This window comes from Gadus morhua, chromosome 9 (genome assembly GCF_902167405.1).
Source record: "Gadus morhua chromosome 9, gadMor3.0, whole genome shotgun sequence".
Taxonomy (NCBI): domain Eukaryota; kingdom Metazoa; phylum Chordata; class Actinopteri; order Gadiformes; family Gadidae; genus Gadus; species Gadus morhua.
In genome coordinates this window covers 10,244,147-10,264,067 of record NC_044056.1, presented here as the reverse complement: position 1 = coordinate 10,264,067, position 19,921 = coordinate 10,244,147, and the positions used below count along the sequence as shown (strand labels likewise).

The 19,921-nt window shown below is 43.5% G+C and overlaps 2 protein-coding genes across 11 annotated transcripts in view; one reads left to right on the top strand and one right to left on the bottom strand.

The window, feature by feature from the left end:
- furinb (furin (paired basic amino acid cleaving enzyme) b) overlaps positions 1–3,278 on the bottom strand; it is a gene marked incomplete in the record, with an annotated part of 78,023 nt that extends 74,745 nt beyond the window's left edge. Inside the window, 1 exon segment of the mRNA XM_030366918.1 lies at positions 2,714–3,278.
- Positions 3,279–6,745: 3,467 nt separating this feature from the next.
- On the top strand, positions 6,746–11,859 carry LOC115551280 (myosin heavy chain IB). Of its 10 annotated transcripts, XM_030366929.1 has the most exons (10): positions 6,746–6,929; positions 7,136–8,188; positions 8,409–8,509; positions 8,795–8,950; positions 9,272–9,676; positions 10,565–10,570; positions 10,764–10,778; positions 10,859–11,011; positions 11,555–11,626; positions 11,706–11,847. In XM_030366929.1, the coding sequence occupies exons 3-10, from the start codon at positions 8,470–8,472 to the stop codon at positions 11,768–11,770; spliced, it is 912 nt and encodes a 303-aa protein (XP_030222789.1). In that variant the 5' UTR covers positions 6,746–6,929; positions 7,136–8,188; positions 8,409–8,469; the 3' UTR covers positions 11,771–11,847. The 10 variants fall into 10 exon arrangements, with proteins under 10 accessions (XP_030222789.1, XP_030222788.1, XP_030222787.1 ...); XM_030366928.1 differs by lacking the exons at positions 6,746–6,929; positions 7,136–8,188 and having other exon boundaries at positions 8,208–8,509; positions 9,272–9,376; positions 9,464–9,676; XM_030366934.1 differs by lacking the exons at positions 6,746–6,929; positions 7,136–8,188; positions 10,565–10,570 and adding exons at positions 9,962–10,186; positions 10,518–10,523 and having other exon boundaries at positions 8,210–8,509; positions 9,272–9,874; positions 10,736–10,778.
- The last annotated feature ends 8,062 nt before the right edge of the window (positions 11,860–19,921 follow it).

The following is a 19,921-nucleotide window of genomic DNA, read 5'->3' as shown; positions in this document are numbered from 1 at the left end:
TGCGCCAGTGATTAAGTCAATTGCGCCGGATGCAAGATAGGGCCCATTATGTGGACCCCGTTCTCTGAAGCTGAAAGGTGAACCACATCGATGACTCATGAGTCATGAGGAATCCAGACTATTTTTTCTATTTACAGTTGATATGTTGATCCTGTATCAATACACTGCAAACAATATCAGAATAATTCCACCCGTTTAAACTCCTTTCATTTCCCCAATCATTTATTAATCAACTTTCCCAGAAGTTTGTAAGAAAATCAGTAAGGTTTCAAACAGCCCGAGCTTGCACCAGTGAGTTTGTGCTATGCATGCTTCGAGCCAGGAAGCAGAATGAAATGACATATGTGGTGAAAAATAACAAATCTATACTTTAATGAAGAGGTGGTATCTGCAGTAGAAACAACAAGATCATACTGCACATCTTAATTATGTGCGTCTCAAACGCTCACGACACGATTACATTTCTAACACGACCTTGAGGTGGAGAAATGAAAGCGAAGGAAAAGTCTGACAGCGTGGAGATTGCATCACTGCTCCTTCAGTACGTTTACGTTTGTCAGGCCTGAGCAAAGCACCTGAAACATATACATTTTCTTTCTAAAGGAATGCATTTAATCCTGTCGTGTCGGTATTGCATCTTACTCAAAGAAAAGTAATCATTTCATTATTGCTTCAGTATTATAATTAATTCAATTTGATTCAGTTTGCTAACATATTTGCTGGTAATAGCCTAGGGTATTTGCTGCTAAAAAAGGCCAGTGCTGATCAGTTGTGCGTTTGAAGTAAGACCTTTTCAAAACGTCCACCTCCATACAAACAGGGGGCGGTACGATAACAGTCTGCAAACGGAGATGGGCATGCACACTTTCTGCAAGTGAGATTGCAATATGTATGAAAGAGCAGCAACATTGACTGTGTTTTTATTGGGGAAATAAAACACCTTGGGAGCAATGATAAAAGACTCTTCCCCTGGTTGAGATCCATAGCTGAGAGAGAACGAGGTGCTGGCTCCCGCTTCCAGTGATTCCATTTTGATTCAAAGCAAGGGATGGAAAACAACAGCAGCCCGGATTTTGGTTTTAGACTCCAAAACATCATTAACGGCCTTACGGTGTGGATAGGGCCGTCGAGTGGTTAGGGGTGTTTTACTCCTTGCCGAAAGTTTCAGGGTCAGGGTTCGAATCCCAACCCCCCCAGCCTACCAGGGGGCACCCTTGAACAAGAGGCCCTGAGCCACACCTGCTCCCTTAACGACTCATCTCTGAGTTCACTGTGCATGCACTGTCTGGGTCCCTGGCCAGAATCTCAGGGTTCAAATCCCAACACCCCAAGCCTACCTGAAGACAACCTTCAGCAAGAGGCCCTAAGCCCTAAGAACTCTCTGAGTTCACTGTGAGTGCAGGGTCTGGGTCGCTGGCAAGAACCAGTAGGAGAAGCTGAGCACCATGGGCTGCTGTTGCTGAACCGGACCGTGTTCAGCGTGGACTAGCTGGGGCCGGTACAGAACCAGCCGGCTCCCTGGGAGATGGTGGAGAACCAGGAGTTCTTGTTTAATGCTTCAAGCAATGTAGCAAGAGAGAGGGGGGCGGCTGGCCTTAACTCGCCTAGAGCCACAGACCCAGGTCGATTAAAACAAAAGGAATAAAAGAAGAGGATGGAGAACGAGATAGTCTGCTAAATAAAGGATTTTTTTGATATTGACGTTCCATACTGAAGGAATCGGTCCTCCTGTTTCAGGGCATACAGGCACTGAAACTTTAAGAAAATATCCTGATTTAACCTCATTTGCTCCCAATCCGATGCATTGCTTTACTGCAAAGCAAAACTTGTGAGTTTGTAATGCTAGGTTTAAACCGCCAGAACTAGCAAAATACACAGAGAGACATAGCATAACACAATAGAAGGTCTGATGATCAATTAACAGACGCATACCATGGATTTAGAACTGTGAATGTAAAATAAAAGGCAATTGGAAGAGACTTGCTGGTAAAATGCCTATAAACAAGTGATTCCCCACTGAAGAAACGCTTTGTCACAATAATTGCAGAAATTGATTTAGTTTTTCTCATGCTGAGATATCGATAGCATTTGCTTTAGTTGTTATTGATGGACTGCAATCCCAAATCTGTAATTCTACTGAAATGTTGCTCCTAAACAAAAACATTATGTCCGCTCTGGAATTAAAACGCTCAGACACAGGACAATTTCCAGCAAAGTATGGAATAGCTGGATTAAATCAAGCAATAAGCACAATAAGAGATGCAATACCCAAGAACCGATAATGAAGAAAACTGAAAAACGGAGAAAAAAACAGATACACGAATACAGTAAACCCAAATTGAAGTCATCCAACCAAAATACTGTTATTAGCAAAAATCGAAGTCCTTACCAATGCTTCTCCTAAGTTGTGACACAGGCAGTAGAGGGAGGCTGAGCAGTATTGATTATGCCTGTGTAACATACTCCGACCCCCCAAATTAAGCAAACGGGGTTCTCACAACAACAGTCATATCTGGTGTAGTTCTGTAGTCAGACTGCGCCTCCGGGTTCCCGAAAACTATGATCGCCTAATACTATGATCGTCTCCACCCACTTTGGCTCTCGCTGTCGTCCAGAAAACACCCCCATCCCACCATCCATCCCTCAATCCATCCATCCATCCATGCCCCCTCGGAGACCAAAACTCGCAGCTGAAGCAAAAGTGAGACAATACCGTCATCAGATGCGAGGGACCTCCAGCACCAGGATCAGCACCATCAGCTCCTCCACCACACGCCTCATCCTCTTCTATTGTGGCGGGGAAGGCATCGGAACTTTACCCAGACCTGCCTCCTCTCTACTTGTCCTGGAGATGTGGGCTGTGCGCTCTCCTCAGCATCTTCTCCCCGGCAGCGACGCTCAACTCTTCTGCTCTACCACCGTGGACGGCACCAGCACGCGGAAGGGGTTCACTTTTAGGACACATTGCATTGCTCCATTGTATCGATGGGTTCAGTAATAATAAAGGCAATGAGTTTTTTTGTTGTAGTGCAAAACACCGCTGCTGCCGACTGCCGTGCAGGTGTTAAAACCGAAATGAAAAAACACAAGTGAGTATAGCGACTATTCAATCCCAATCAGAGGAAAAATGTCAATGAAGTGAAGGGCTGAAACTACAGCGGCGTATAAGGCAATGAGGGACTACAGTAGGATACATGTCAGAGTCGGCAAGGGTTATACAAGCGCTTAATTTGTTGCATCCTACCGGCCTGGAGGGCGGGTTCTGAACCTGTGCAGACTGCCCGCCCATTAAATAAAAACACCCGGTCCACTGTTAAGATAAACCACGCGTCCCCGATAATAACCAGCACTGCTATAACCTCTATGTTCTCCTGCCATCTAGCGACCGTCCGGCGCAATGACCCTAACTAACCCGCCTTCCAGCATGGATGGGTATGTGATACTCATGAATGTTATCAACTCATTTTAAGGCATATAAATCATTTCAGTACCAAGGTTCGGTTTCAGATCATTTTCTGGCAGGAGGGAAACGACTGAAATGTCTTATATTTTCCCATGTGAAGGTGTTTCAGCTGGTAATAGACACTGGATGGGATAAAATCTATGTAATTTGATACTCATGAATGTTCTCAACTCATTTTAAGGCATATAAAACATTTCAGTACCAAGATTCGGCTTGAGATCATTTTCTGGCAGGAGGGAAACGACTGAAATGTCTTATATTTTCCCATGTGAAGGTGTATCAGCTGGTAGTAGACACTGGATGGGATATAATATATGTAATGTGATACACATGAATGTCATCAACTCATTTTAAGGCATATAAAACATTTCAGTACCAAGGTTCGGTTTCAGATCATTTTCTGGCAGGAGGGAAACGACTGAAATGTCTTATATTTGCACATGTGAAGGTGTTTCAGCTGGTAATAGACACTGGATGGGATATAATCTATGTAATGTGATACTCATGAATGTTATCAACTCATTTTAAGGCATATAAAACATTTCAGTACCAAGATTCGGCTTGAGATCATTTTCTGGCAGGAGGGAAACGACTGAAATGTCTTATATTTGCCCATGTGAAGGTGTTTCAGCTGGAAAGAGACACTGGATGGGATATAATCTATGTAATGTGATACTCATGAATGTTATCAACTAATTTTAAGGCATATAAAACATTTCAGTACCAAGGTTCGGTTTCAGATCATTTTCTGGCAGGAGAGAAACGACTGAAATGTCTTATATTTGCCAACGTGAAGGTTTTTCAGCTGGTAATAGACACTGGATGGGATATAATCTATGTAATGGGATACTCATGAATGTTGTCAACTAATTTTAAGGCATATAAAACATTTCAGTACCAAGATTCGGCTTGAGATCATTTTCTGGCAGGAGGGAAACGACTGAAATGTCTTATGTTTGCCCATGTGAAGGTGTTTCAGCTGGTAATAGACACTGGATGGGATATAATCTATGTAATGTGATACTCATGAATGTTAGCAACTCATTTTAAGGCATATAAAACATTTCAGTACCAAGGTTCGGTTTCAGATCATTTTCTGGCAGGAGGGAAACGACTGAAATGTCTTATATTTGCCCATGTGAAGGTGTTTCAGCTGGTAATAGACACTTGATGGGATATAATCTATGTAATGTGAATGTGATACTCATGAATGTTATCAACTAATTTTAAGGCATATAAAACATTTCAGTACCAAGATTCGGCTTGAAATCATTTTCTGGCAGGAGGGAAACGACTGAAATGTCTTATATTTGCCCATGTGAAGGTGTTTCAGCTGGTAATAGACACTGGATGGGATGTAATCTATGTAATTTGATATTCATGAATGTTCTCAACTCATTTTAAGGCATATAAAACATTTCAGTACCAAGATTCGGCTTCAGATCATTTTTTGGCAGGAGGGAAACGACTGAAATGTCTTATATTTGCCCATGTGAAGGTGTTTCAGCTGGTAATAGACACTGGATCGGATATAATCTATGTAATGTGATACTCATGAATGTTATCAACTCATTTTAAGGCATATAAAACATTTCAGTACCAAGGTTCGGTTTCAGATCATTTTCTGGCAGGAGGGAAAAGACTGAAATGTCTTATATTTGCCCATGTGAAGGTGTTTCAGCTGGTAATAGACACTGGATGGGATATAATTGATGTAATGTGATACTCATGAATGTTATCAACTCATTTTAAGGCATATAAAACGTTTCAGTACCAAGGTTCGGTTTCAGATCATTTTCTGGCAGGAGGGAAACGACTGAAATGTCCTATATTTGCCCATGTGAAGGTGTTTCAGCTGGTAATAGACACTGGATGGGATATAATCTATGTAATGTCTCACCAGCAGGCGTTGTCAGACCCTGAAGGCCTCCATGTTTTCCTTGCAGCCCCCTCTACCGTCTCCGGGTCGGTGCGCCAGACGACCGCAAGATGGCGCTAGAATACAGACAGCGCTGGTTAACAGGGGGAGTCGCGTTGTTTATTATAACAGTGGACCCAATTGTTGTATTGTACGGGCATCTGTTCATCCAGCCCGCCCTAACAAAACAACCACCCGGTCCTGTGTTATAATATACCAGTTGTGCACTGCGGTCAAGTGAGCCGCCATTCGTTCATCCGCGGTTGAACCAGCCGTCACACAAAATCTTCGTGCGCCTTTACTCTAAACAGCCTTTGGGTGGTATCTCGCAACGTTTTCAAAATAAAACCCTTCACCTACGTGTGTAGATATATAGAACGTAGCTGTCTTACGGCGGCGTCTAGAATGTCCGCACTTGCGGACATCTTGCCAGTCAGCTGCTCACCCATAACATTGTGTTGGTAGTGGTAGCCTACTGTATGTACTTTATAAATAACCATAACTTGCTACATTTTCAACCGTTTTCCCAACGGTTTGGTTTCTTACAAACCTTATTAACGTGGTTATAATATTGTACCTATTTTACAACATTTCAATTTTTTTAGAATCTAATTATTCATCAGTATCATGTATGCAGTGCCGTAACTACATCTCTGACGTTTATAACAAAACAAACCGTTTGAAAATGTAGCAAGGTGGTTAAGGTTATTTAAAAAGTACATGTACCACTACCAAGTCAACACAGTGTTGTTATGGGTGAGCAGCTGACTGTGGCAAGTTGGCCGCCAGTGCGGACCTTCGACTCCATTGGCCAGCAGAATATGCATGTGTACGTTTTTCAAATGACATTTTCTCAAAATCTATACAGTAAAATCAAATTGTTCCTTGTGGTCAAGTAGTCAGTACAACAGTTAGTATGTTCATATCAGTCAGTGCCTGAACTTATGTGACTATAGCCCTCTTCAAATTGCTGACATAATGCAAATTTGCAAAGGCGAGAATATGCATGTGTACGTTTTTCAAATGACATTTTCTCCAAATCTATACAGTAAAATCACACGGTTCCTTGTGTACAAGTAGTGGGTACAACAGTTAGTATGTTCATATCAGTCAGTGCCTGAACTTATGTGAAGTTCGGTCTATAGCCCACTTCAAAGTGCTGGCATAATGCAAATTTGCAAAGGCGAGAATAGGCATGTGTACGTTTTTCAAATGACATTTTCTCTAAATCTATACAGTAAAATCTAATGGTTCCTTATGTACAAGTCAGCACACCGGTTGATATGGTCATATCAGTCAGTGCCTGAACTTATGCTCTAATACGCAGGCCTTTGCCGTCTCTCTATGAGCTTCTCGCACAACCAATCACGTTCTTCTGGAGGTCACTAGTTCTTAATTGATTTCAGCTGCGTCTCCCCCGCCTCTCCTCATAAAGCGCCCCCACCGTGACGGTTGTTAATCGTTTTTTTTTTGCGTTGGATTGCGTGGGCTGAACAATCCGGACATCGTGGCCACCGACGTGGACCCCCCGCCACCGGGACCCACGCAGTGAGTAACGCGGGGTACTTCCTTCATGAGCGCTGCACATGTTACACTCTCCCCATCTCCTCCTGTCCTCTGTTCTCGCCCCTCTATTGTACATGTTTTACCGCTGGAGGTTAATGTGGTTTTGCTGATGGAAGTGGTAGTTTGTGTTGAGTGGTTTGGTTTATCTATGGGATCGACTGACTAACTAACGCTGCGGACCGCTACAGCACCGACCACCACACTGGGAAGTGTCCTCTGCTCACTGTGGAAGCAGCATGGAAGAACTGCAGCAACTCTGTTGGAAACGAGGACCTCCACGCTGTTGAACACAAACTGTTCTAGGCCTACTACAAACCGAGGCGGTCCCACTCGGTTAAAGATCTCGTGGTCAATGCGGCAGACCGCTGGACCTGGACGTCACCTTCTGCAGATACTTCACTGCCCTCAGGAATCCACGGATAACTTGAAAAAAGTCAGACTCCACATGTCCGAAGAATCCAGGATGGAAACTTGTCGAAGGAAGAAAGGGGTCTGTTTTTGCTCAACCCATAACCCCACTGAGCCCTTCTGTGGAAACCTGTCTGACTGACCCTACTGACTGGGGGCCTGTTGTGTGTTTGGTTGGTCTGGTAGAAGGTTTGCTGCTTGTGATCTGCAAGGTGGTCCTTGGTTAGATGCGGTGTCTGACTTGCACACCACTCTCCCAATTCTATTCTTCTCTTTACTACTTTCAATACACTTGCTGCTGCTGCTGTTGACCGCTGGTGGTGCAATGTGGTTTTTATTCGCGTATGTTCTGTGGACTTTGCATTTGTATTTTAATGAACATGTTTACTGCCTGTTAGACCTCTGATTGGCATACCTAAACTCCTTCACTGGCAAAATGTAGATGCAAATTAAATGCCAAAATTAACATTTCAATATTCGGTTTGCGTATTTCACCAATAGCTTCGGAACTAAATGGACCTCGTATATAATTTGCTCTTCAAAGATGCGGTCAGGCGCCCCTCCGTTACGTTTTCTGCCCGGTACGAAATAGACCGACCAATAGCATAGCATCGACCCATTTTAGATCGCGCCCTTTAGACACGCCCCTTGGAAATTGAACAACGCAGAGGATCCAGAAGGATTTCACAACGAGTCCATTGGAAGATATCGAGGAACATGAACATCACCAATGAAGGAGAGTAACGTTTCCACTTGCTATAGGAATTTAGTGAAGCACTAAATAGTTAATAATAATAATGATAAAATGTGGTCACCATTTATTGACTTTTTGGGTAAGACTTGGGTAAGCATTCATTTACTTTTCTTGTGTAGTTTCCCACTATTCATTAAATGTTTTATAGAAGTAAAAATAGTAATCAATAGAACATACACATTTGTACAACAATTAATCATTATACAGGATTTGAACATTTTCTATTCGAGCTCATGCTTCATAATATTTCCAAGGATTGCAGAGTACCAAATGATTTATGAACAGTTGTTTTTGTTCAGGAGCGGATTGTACTCCCAGAGGCTTCAACAGAGCGGGTCTGGAGCTGGGAGCTGCAGGTGGATGGTGGCCAGGAGCCGTTCAGTCCTACAGACACAGACGGGTGAGCCGTGGTACTGCACATCCTATAAACTCCTCCTTGGCGTGGTCAAACGGTTCAGAATAAAACTGCAATTCAGTCATTGGTTGTGCTTGGCTTGTTGGCCAAGCGTTCTCAGCCACTAGGACTAGTGTCCTTATGAAGATGTGATGTGTGGCTGGGTTTGGGAGTTTATAGGAAATGATACCTCTCAAGAACGCACAGAATGGAGACGATAAGCTATTGACATCTGAGTGAGCGAGGAGAAAAAAATCTCCAGTGTTTTAAATAGATTTTGTCTTGTTTCAGTAGAGGTGATGGAGGCGGTCGTCTGGAGGTGCTCGTCTGGAGGTCCGTGGCGGTCGTCTGGAGGTGCTCGCCGTGAGGTCCATGGCGGTCGTCTGGAGGCGCCTGCTGCAGGTGGAGGGAAGGCCGGGAGTCGTGCAGCCCAACGGATGCAGAACGGTGAGACACGGAACTGCACAGCTGCACATTTTTTCTAGGCTAGGTGAATTGTTCAGAATTAAAACTTTGACATGCAGCCACAGCAACTCTGAGGTGTTCTGAAAAATGTCAGATGCTTTCTCAGCCACTAGGACCAGCTCCAGGATGTAGGCTAGGTGTGTGTGTGGCTGGCTGTTGGGTTAAATAATACCTCACTCAAGACTGCACAGTATGGCATCAGTGAGATCTGTGGGAGCTAAAGCAGAGGAGGCGTTGATTATCTGCATCATGTACGGGGAGAAATGTGCAGTGTGCAAATGGAACGCATCATTCGCCTTTCAGAAGGACTGAGGCGGAGGTCCTGGAGGCAGAGGCCAGCCTGGAGGTCCTGGAGGCGTCCAACCTGGAAGGGGCGGCATGGAGGGCCAGGTGGCGGCTCCTCATCCAGTAAAGTTAAACTCATCTTCAGTGCATCCATGATGAAAGGGGAGAAATGTTCCAGTGTGCAACTGGAACTTGTGTCTCACATTTCAGAAGGGCCTGGAGACGGCCAACCTGGAAGGCCTGGAGACGGCCGAGATCCTGGAGGCAACGGCGGGCCTGGAGGTGGAGGCCAACCTGGAGGTCCTGGAGTCGGTGGGCCTGGAGGCGGTGGTGGGGACCAACCTGGAGGGCCTGGAGGCGGTGGTGGGGACCAACCTGGAGGGCCTGGAGGCGGTGGTTGGGACCAACCTGGAGGTCCCGGCGGTGGCGTCCACCATTTATTCAACAAGGTTAGTTAGTATCATGTACGGGGAGAAATGTGCAGTGTGCAAATGGAACGTGTCCTTCGCCTTTCAGAAGGACTGAGGCGGAGGTCCTGGAGGCAGAGGCCAGCCTGGAGGTCCTGGAGGCGTCCAACCTGGAAGGGGCGGCATGGAGGGCCAGGTGGCGGCTCCTCAGCCAGTAAAGTTAAACTCATCTTCAGTGCATCCATGATGAAAGGGGAGAAATGTTCCAGTGTGCAACTCAAACTTGTGTCTCACATTTCAGAAGGGCCTGGAGGCGGCCAACCTGGAAGGCCTGGAGACGGCCGAGATCCTGGAGGCAACGGCGGGCCTGGAGGTGGAGGCCAACCTGGTGGTCCTGGAGTCGGTGGGCCTGGAGGCGGTGGTGGGGACCAACCTGGAGGGCCTGGAGGCGGTGGTGGGGACCAACCTGGAGGGCCTGGAGGCGGTGGTTGGGACCAACCTGGAGGTCCCGGCGGTGGCGTCCACCATTTATTCAACAAGGTTAGTTAGTATCATGTACGGGGAGAAATGTGCAGTGTGCAAATGGAACGTGTCCTTCGCCTTTCAGAAGGACTGAGGCGGAGGTCCTGGAGGCAGAGGCCAGCCTGGAGGTCCTGGAGGCGTCCAACCTGGAAGGGGCGGCATGGAGGGCCAGGTGGCGGCTCCTCAGCCAGTAAAGTTAAACTCATCTTCAGTGCATCCATGATGAAAGGGGAGAAATGTTCCAGTGTGCAACTGGAACTTGTGTCTCACATTTCAGAAGGGCCTGGAAGCGGCCAACCTGGAAGGCCTGGATACGGCCGAGATCCTGGAGGCAACGGCGGGCCTGGAGGTGGAGGCCGTCCTGGAGTCGGTGGGCCTGGAGGCGGCGGTTGGGACCAACCTGGAGGGCCTGGAGGCGGTGGTGGAGACCAACCTGAAGGGCCTGGAGGCGGTGGTTGGGACCAACCTGGAGGGCCTGGAGGCGGTGGTTGGGACCAACCTGGAGGTCCCGGCGGTGGCGTCCACCTGGCGGCGGTCAGCCTGGAGGGCCCAGCGGCGGCGTCCTGGAGGGCCCGGAGGAGGCGGCTCCTCATCCAGTAAAGCTAAGCTCTTCTCCAGTGCATCATGAACGGGGAGGAATGTCCGGGGTGCAAATAGAACGTGTGTCTCATTTCAGAAGAAATGAGGCGACGTTGCGGAGGTCCAGGCGGTTGGCCCGGTGGAGGTCCTGGAGGAGACGGTCCCGGCGGTGGAGGACGGCTGGGGGATCCGGCGGTGGAGGTCCGAAGGCGGCTCGTGATTAGACCAACCAGCTCCTCATCCATGGAAGGTAAGCTCTTTCTCCAGGTCAATCTGATCAACGAGAAAATCAAAGAGCGCAGCCATGAACTGGTGGTATCGCCATTTGGGGACTAAACACTAATGTTTAACTCTAACTGCGGTGTTTCCCCCAGCGCTGTATGGTTAAGGCCGTCTTAACAACAGTAGGGCCCCGCCTTGACTACAAATGTAGAAAAATTATATATAAAAAATAATTATGCAATAACAAAGTGCAAAACTCGTAGGGAAAGAAAACATACTTTCCTAAAGTACAAATAATATAGATAAATAATTTGTCGGTAATACTGTATACTGTTCAAAACAATAGTCGTGCCATAAAGCATTTTGAATGCAATTGAAAAGGCGGTTGTATGTATTATTGCGAACTGAAACCCTCTGGGTTTCAGTTCACAACCCTCACATTGTCTTCGCAACCCTCCCATTGTCTGGGGGAAACACTGAACCGGGTTGTATCACTTAGTAGTGAGTACACTAGGGTAGTACACTAGGGTACCTGGGTCATCTCCAAATGGTAACTGAGTGTTTGCTCCAGCAGGATTGAAGGAGTCACTTGGGATGAAGATCACTGCTCGGGGGCTGACGACCACTCATCTTTCCGGAGAAGGTACATAAATCTACAGCTGATGTGATTAAAGTTCTGCAGTTCAGATCCGCTGATAAATGGTCCCATACCGTATCCACAGCGTCCTCATGGTGCAGGCGGTCAAACCTCCACCTCTTTGAAGAGACCAAGCAGCTTGATGACTGACTGGTTCTTTATACTCAAGACCTCGTCCCGGAGCAGAGGACGGACCTAAGGCCCGCAGCGCAGCCGACTAGAGACTCCATGTGGAACCTGTAAGATGCTGGATTGACCATCTTGAAGACATTTTCATTTATTCAACAAGGTTAGTTTTGTTTGGCGGGTATGTTGCTTTGATACTAGGGGCTTCTTCTGTAACAAACTTTCTAGAGAATAAGATCTGACTTCAGCCAATCAGCGGGATGTCCTTGAACAAGAGCCAATGGCTGAAGGTGCTCAAACGCATTCTTTTGACTGCTCCTCTACTATTGCTGTAATCAAGCTGGATGGCTATTTTGCTCCTTCTACTGACAAAATCAAGTCTGCCACCTGGTGGCTGATGAGGGCGTAGCAACTCGGGGTACATTGGAAACATGATAAGAAGAGCCTGTTCTTGATGGTTGGATCGTACACCTAAATGTTTTTACATCAAAATATCGCCGAACCCCATGTTGGACAATGCTTGTTTTCATCCTTTCTATGTTTAGCTTTGATTACCTTTAGCTTTGATTTACCTTTTCTTGTGACCCATTCCCCTTAGGTTCAATTAAGTTGACCTCTCCTTCAGGCGACTTAAAGGGAGACCAGATGTGCAGCAGCTGGGTGTCATGGTGCAGAGACCCAACGCTGGTAAATATTTACTTCCTCCTTGAACAGACCTAACCCGTCAAACGGCAATTATATAATCCCTCCTGATCTTTATAAAGGTCTGAAGACAAGTCTTTTCTGTGAACATCTCCACTGACTAGTGTGCTCTTGTTGCGCTCTTGTTGTAAAACGCTTGTTTTTTCGCTAATTTATGTCTATGAAATCAAATGCTGATTGAGACCAGATGGGGCTGTTCCTGCATTTATAGACATTTGATTGCCCTTGACACTGATTCTACTTTTTGCATCAATTTACTTCACAGTACTGAACTACACCAGTGTGGCCTACTCCCATAAACCCTGAGGATCCCTGGATGGCTACACCAGTGTGTCCTACTCCCATAAACCCTGAGGATCCCTGGATGGCTACACCAGCACATTAATCCACACCCAACATCAACACAGTGCACACTCTATAGAGCTCGTAAGTCCGCCCCTTGCGGCGGGACCTTGTGAGATCGTAAGATATGACTGGGTTTCAATGGAGAGAAAGTAATTATTTTCTCCATTTTATGTTGCACCACATTTTGGGGGAAGAATGTTTGAATCAATCTTTGTCATTTATTTCTGTACTCCATATCTGTAATCCCAGCTGTTGTATTTTAACACGGTAGCTGGGAACCCTCTTTATAGGGAGCGACTAGAGGGACGAGGCTGGAAGCAAACCTGAGCCTGGATCTTAACCTTCTTTCTAAACCTAATGCCGCAATTTAACCGCAAATAAAGTGAGGCCTAAAGTAACTTGACTCTCTTACCTAAACTTGCTTGCCTAAACTCGCTTGTCTTAACTCACTTGCATAACACCTAAACTCGCTTGCATAAAACCTGAACTTGCCTGGCTAAACTCGCGTCGCTTGCCTAATACCTGAACTTGCTTGCCTAAACTCGCTTGCCTAATACCTGAACTCGCTTGCCTAAACTCGCTTGCCTAAACTCGCTTGCCTAAACTCGCTTGCCTAAACTCGCTTGCCTAAACTCGCTTGCCTAAACTCGCTTGCCTAAACTCGCTTGCCTAAACTCGCTTGCCTAAACTCGCTTGCCTAAACTCGCTTGCCTAAACTCGCTTGCCTAAACTCGCTTGCCTAATACCTGAACTCGCTTGCATAAACTCGCTTGCCTAAACTCGCTTGCCTAATACCTGAACTCGCTTGCATAAAACCTAAACTCGCTTGCCTGTACTCGCTTGCCTAATACCTGAAGTCGCTTGCCTAAAACCTAAACTTGCTTTTCCAAACACGTTACACAAAGTTAACCATCCATAATCTTTAACCCAAACCAGACTTGTCCCTGGGTCGCTCCACTTTAATTTAGAAGTTTCTTCTTTTACCTTATCTGTGTTTTGAGTTTCATTCTTTGAGGGCTTGAAGTGCTTTGGAGGATATTTGAACCTTGGTTTGCCGCATCAATAAACATGCTTTATCTTTACCCATTTTGGATTGCATTTCTATGTGTAATCCGGCCAAATGTTCAGTGTCCTTACATGTAATGTCTATGGTCTGACGATAATCTGACCTCTTCATGAAGCAGAATGTGTGTGAATGTTGTCCCGTGAGCGTCAGGCTCTCTGTGGGCCTGTCAACGTCTCTTTAGCAAAAGGTTGGAGAGTGAAATTCATTTTTGTGCCATTTTCATGTGTTCCTGAGTATTTCAGACCTGTGGTGTTTCACATGAGACCTTAATGGGAACTTTTCTTTTTCGGCCTGTATACGTAATGCCTACATTAGTAGGGTGATCACTGTTGATCCCAATATTGATCATTAACCACCTTCTTTGGGATTACAAATCATGTAATTTATGAGCATATTTGCAAATGCCTCTAAATATCAGATTGTGTAAAAAAACCAAATGAAATGTAACCTGCTTGATTTAAAGAAAATAAAACATCCAAATATTATAAACCTGTTTTGTGTTGCTCTCTTACCATGTGGAAATTAGCAGATGGATATGTTTAGCTCTGATTTGCTGCCTCCTTTTGGTGTGGTGCTGGGATTTGTTTAATATACTATTATTTCCAGGATAAGTTAATAACCTAGTATAGCCTACCCGGAAAAGAAGGGATATGATGGCCAGGGCAGGCTGTTTCGGTGTAAGTGAAATCCGCGAGCTGCTGATCATGTGAGGGAAGGTTGTGTAGTCACACTAAAAAATACCTTGAAAGATGGTAGGCCTACGATCTACGAGAGACGCAGAGGAACTTTCCTTATGAGGCTTTTGTCGGGATAAAAAACAAGTGCTCAGCAAAATGAACAATAAGTTGAAGTTTTTGCACTTGTAAATAGTTAATTTCGTTTATAGCCTTTACTCAGACGTGAGCTCATTCTTGCATGCGGGTGTCCACCTTGGCAGTGTAAAAAGGCCTATACATCATCCTGCCCAACAATATGGGCAGGATCTAGACCAAGCTCTCCTAATCGGGTCAGCAATAGCCGGGTTTCAATGCCCAGAATCTGAGTTTGAATGCTACTGAATTAATGGAATGTTGCATTTTTTGTTTTACATCATAGATTCTAAATTGAGCGCCAATCAATGAAACCTTATGCAGAATCAGATAGTCGGCTCTTTGCTGCACATTAAGATAAATGTAGTTGTCACACAAGCTATTTTTGTAATTATGTCAGGGGGGAAAATGCCTTGAAAAAATGTAGTGCGTTCAGGATAAGGACTAATGTAGCATATGTCAGCCTAGGCCTAATCAATTGTGTTTTAATATCTTTAGCATTCATATTATTGCAGTCTAATCTTTTCGTAGGCTATTCTGTTGATGGCCTTGATGGGGAGATATTTTAATGCTTTTTAACCCCATTTTCCTGCATCATTCCTGCGTCGCCCCCTCCTACGGAGCCCATTTCAGCACCGTGTCAGTAGACGGTTACAATCCTACGAACGTCGTGAGTGCAGTGAACGCGCTTTCGAAGCGCTCCAAAGAAATTTACGATGGCTTGCAAGATCCATCGTGAGAATGATCGTACGAGCATCGTTATCGGGAAACGGAGCCCTGATGCCCATGATCCTCTGTTTTTGCTTACATTGATAGATAGATTTTGGCTCTTATTATGAATATTCATGACATGCAAACATCTCGCCTCTGCTAGGCTAACAGCACTGTCCATAACACACGCACGCACAAACACAGGACAGGAACACACGCACACACGGCCACGGTGGAGAGGTCATCTCTCTTATGACGTCACAATGAGCTGCATGACGTTGGAATTGTTTTCTAAGAATCTTTAACGTTTGCATGTCTACTGTTGCACACATATTGAAAAACGCTTCTGAACAAAAGACAAAGCTCGACGATTTCCGTCTGATTATTACACAAAGAACCATGTGATTTTACTTTATAGATTTAGAGAAAATGTCATTTGAAAAACGTACACATGCATATTCTCGCCTTTGCAAATTGCATTATGTCAGCAATTTGAAGTGGGCTATAGACCGAACGTCACATAAGTTCAGTGCACTGACTGATATGACCATACTAACTGTTGTACTGACTACTTGACCACAAGGAACCATACCATTGGATTTTACAGTATAGATTTGGGGAAAATGTCATTTGAAAAACGTACACATGCATATTCTGCTGGCCAATGGAGTCGAAGGTCCGCACTGGCGGCCAACACTGCGGTCATGCCAGCCGACTCATCGAGATCGGCGGTCAAGCCAGCCGACCCAGTTTTTTGCCGTACCTGTATATACTAGCCATTACGGTAATAGCGTCTCAGAACTAGTTTAAAGTAAAAGCATTCGTTGGGTACATACAAAAAGACAGTCAATAAAAGCAAATACTATCAAAGGAAGTGTACGGCCGTTGTGGCATTTACTTTCAAAATAAAAGCCCACCAAACATTCCAATATGAGACATATTACATATGATTTTGGATTCAATTTAAAAGAAAATGCCCTGTTATTTCAGGCTCATTTCACTTCAGGGTTATAGTTCAAGACCCCATGGGGTCACGCAAGAAGTTTCAGAACATTCTGATGTGGAGTTTCAAAATAAAAGCCAAACAAACATTCCAATATGAGACATATAACATGATTTTGGATTCAATTTAAAAGAAAATGCCCTGTTATTTCAGGCTCATTTCACTTCAGGGTTATAGTTCAAGACCCCATGGGGTCACGCAAGAAGTTTCAGAACATTCTGATGTGGAGTTTCAAAATAAAAGCCAAACAAACATTCTAATATGAAACATATAACATGATTTTGGATTCAATTTAAAAGAAAATGCCCTGTTATTTCAGGCTCATTTCACTTCAGGGTTATAGTTCAAGACCCCATGGGGTCAGGCAAGAAGTTTCAGAACATTCTGATGTGGAGTTTCAAAATAAAAGCCAAACAAACATTCCAATATGAGACATATAACATGATTTTGGATTCAATTTAAAAGAAAATGCCCTGTTATTTCAGGCTCATTTCACTTCAGAGTTATAGTTCAAGACCCCATGGGGTCACGCAAGAAGTTTCAGAACATTCTGATGTAAAGTTTCAAAATAAAAGCCAAACAAAGTTTCCAATATGAGACATATTACATATGATTTTGGATTCAATTTAAAAGAAAATGCCCTGTTATTTCAGGCTCATTTCACTTCAGGGTTATAGTTCAAGACCCCATGGGGTCACGCAAGAAGTTTCAGAACATTCTGATGTAAAATTTCAAAATAAAAGCCAAACAAAGTTTCCAATATGAGACATATTACATATGATTTTGGATTCAATTTAAAAGAAAATGCCCTGTTATTTCAGGTTCATTTCACTTCATGGTTATAGTTCACGACCCCATAGGGTCACCCAAAAGGTTAATTCAATTAATTTAAATTGAATCCAAAATCATATGTAATATGTCTCATATTGGAAACTTTGGTTGGCTTTTATTTTGAAACTCCACATCAGAATGTTCTGAAACTTCTTGCGTGACCCCATGGGGTCTTGAACTACAACCCTGAAATGAAATGAGCCTGAAACAACAGGGCATTTTCTTTTAAATTGAATCCAAAATCATGTTATATGTCTCATATTGGAATGTTTGTTTGGCTTTTATTTTGAAACTCCACATCAGAATGTTCTGAAACTTCTTGCGTGACCCCATGGGGTCTTGAACTATAACCCTGAAGTGAAATGACACTGAAATAACAGGGCATTTTCTTTTAAATTGAATCCAAAATCATGTTATATGTCTCATATTGGAATGTTTGTTTGGCTTTTATTTTGAAACTCCACATCAGAATGTTCTGAAACTTCTTGCGTGACCCCATGGGGTCTTGAACTATAACCCTGAAGTGAAATGAGACTGAAATAACAGGGCATTTTCCTTTAAATTGAATCCAAAATCATGTTATATGTCTCATATTGGAATGTTTGTTTGGCTTTTATTTTGAAACTCCACATCAGAATGTTCTGAAACTTCTTGCGTGACCCCATGGGGTCTTGAACTACAACCCTGAAGTGAAATGAGCCTGAAATAACAGGGCATTTTCTTTTAAATTGAATCCAAAATCATGTTATATGTCTCATATTGGAATGTTTGTTTGGCTTTTATTTTGAAACTCCACATCAGAATGTTCTGAAACTTCTTGCGTGACCCCATGGGGTCTTGAACTATAACCCTGAAGTGAAATGAGACTGAAATAACAGGGCATTTTCCTTTAAATTGAATCCAAAATCATATGTAATATGTCTCATATTGGAAACTTTGGTTGGCTTTTATTTTGAAACTCCACATCAGAATGTTCTGAAACTTCTTGCGTGACCCCATGGGGTCTTGAACTACAACCCTGAAGTGAAATGAGCCTGAAACAACAGGGCATTTTCTTTTAAATTGAATCCAAAATCATGTTATATGTCTCATATTGGAATGTTTGTTTGGCTTTTATTTTGAAACTCCACATCAGAATGTTCTGAAACTTCTTGCGTGACCCCATGGGGTCTTGAACTATAACCCTGAAGTGAAATGACCCTGAAATAACAGGGCATTTTCTTTTAAATTGAATCCAAAATCATGTTATATGTCTCATATTGGAATGTTTGTTTGGCTTTTATTTTGAAACTCCACATCAGAATGTTCTGAAACTTCTTGCGTGACCCCATGGGGTCTTGAACTACAACCCTGAAGTGAAATGAGCCTGAAACAACAGGGCATTTTCTTTTAAATTGAATCCAAAATCATGTTATATGTCTCATATTGGAATGTTTGTTTGGCTTTTATTTTGAAACTCCACATCAGAATGTTCTGAAACTTCTTGCGTGACCCCATGGGGTCTTGAACTATAACCCTGAAGTGAAATGACCCTGAAATAACAGGGCATTTTCTTTTAAATTGAATCCAAAATCATGTTATATGTCTCATATTGGAATGTTTGTTTGGCTTTTATTTTGAAACTCCACATCAGAATGTTCTGAAACTTCTTGCGTGACCCCATGGGGTCTTGAACTATAACCCTGAAGTGAAATGAGACTGAAATAACAGGGCATTTTCCTTTAAATTGAATCCAAAATCATGTTATATGTCTCATATTGGAATGTTTGTTTGGCTTTTATTTTGAAACTCCACATCAGAATGTTCTGAAACTTCTTGCGTGACCCCATGGGGTCTTGAACTACAACCCTGAAGTGAAATGAGCCTGAAATAACAGGGCATTTTCTTTTAAATTGAATCCAAAATCATGTTATATGTCTCATATTGGAATGTTTGTTTGGCTTTTATTTTGAAACTCCACATCAGAATGTTCTGAAACTTCTTGCGTGACCCCATGGGGTCTTGAACTATAACCCTGAAGCGAAATGAGCCTGAAATAACAGGGCATTTTCTTTTAAATTGAATCCAAAATCATGTTATATGTCTCATATTGGAATGTTTGTTTGGCTTTTATTTTGAAACTCCAGATCAGAATGTTCTGAAACTTCTTGCGTGACCCCATGGGGTCTTGAACTATAACCCTGAAGTGAAATGAGCCTGAAATAACAGGGCATTTTCTTTTAAATTGAATCCAAAATCATGTTATATGTCTCATATTGGAATGTTTGTTTGGCTTTTATTTTGAAACTCCACATCAGAATGTTCTGAAACTTCTTGCGTGACCCCATGGGGTCTTGAACTATAACCCTGAAGTGAAATGAGCCTGAAATAACAGGGCATTTTCTTTTAAATTGAATCCAAAATCATGTTATATGTCTCATATTGGAATGTTTGTTTGGCTTTTATTTTGAAACTCCACATCAGAATGTTCTGAAACTTCTTGCGTGACCCCATGGGGTCTTGAACTATAACCCTGAAGTGAAATGAGCCTGAAATAACAGGGCATTTTCTTTTAAATTGAATCCAAAATCATGTTATATGTCTCATATTGGAATGTTTGTTGGCTTTTATTTTGAAACTCCACATCAGAATGTTCTGAAACTTCTTGCGTGACCCCATGGGGTCTTGAACTATAACCCTGAAGTGAAATGAGCCTGAAATAACAGGGC

Bases quoted from the DNA above. Each gene is read 5' to 3' on its own strand.
- LOC115551280 (XM_030366924.1), top strand. From the start codon at position 8,380: ATGATTTATGAACAGTTGTTTTTGTTCAGGAGCGGATTGTACTCCCAG. The intron at 8,510-8,794 runs GTGAGCCGTGGT...GTCTTGTTTCAG, and splicing joins AGTCCTACAGACACAGACGG to TAGAGGTGATGGAGGCGGTC. The intron at 11,627-11,705 runs GTACATAAATCT...CCGTATCCACAG, and splicing joins CACTCATCTTTCCGGAGAAG to CGTCCTCATGGTGCAGGCGG.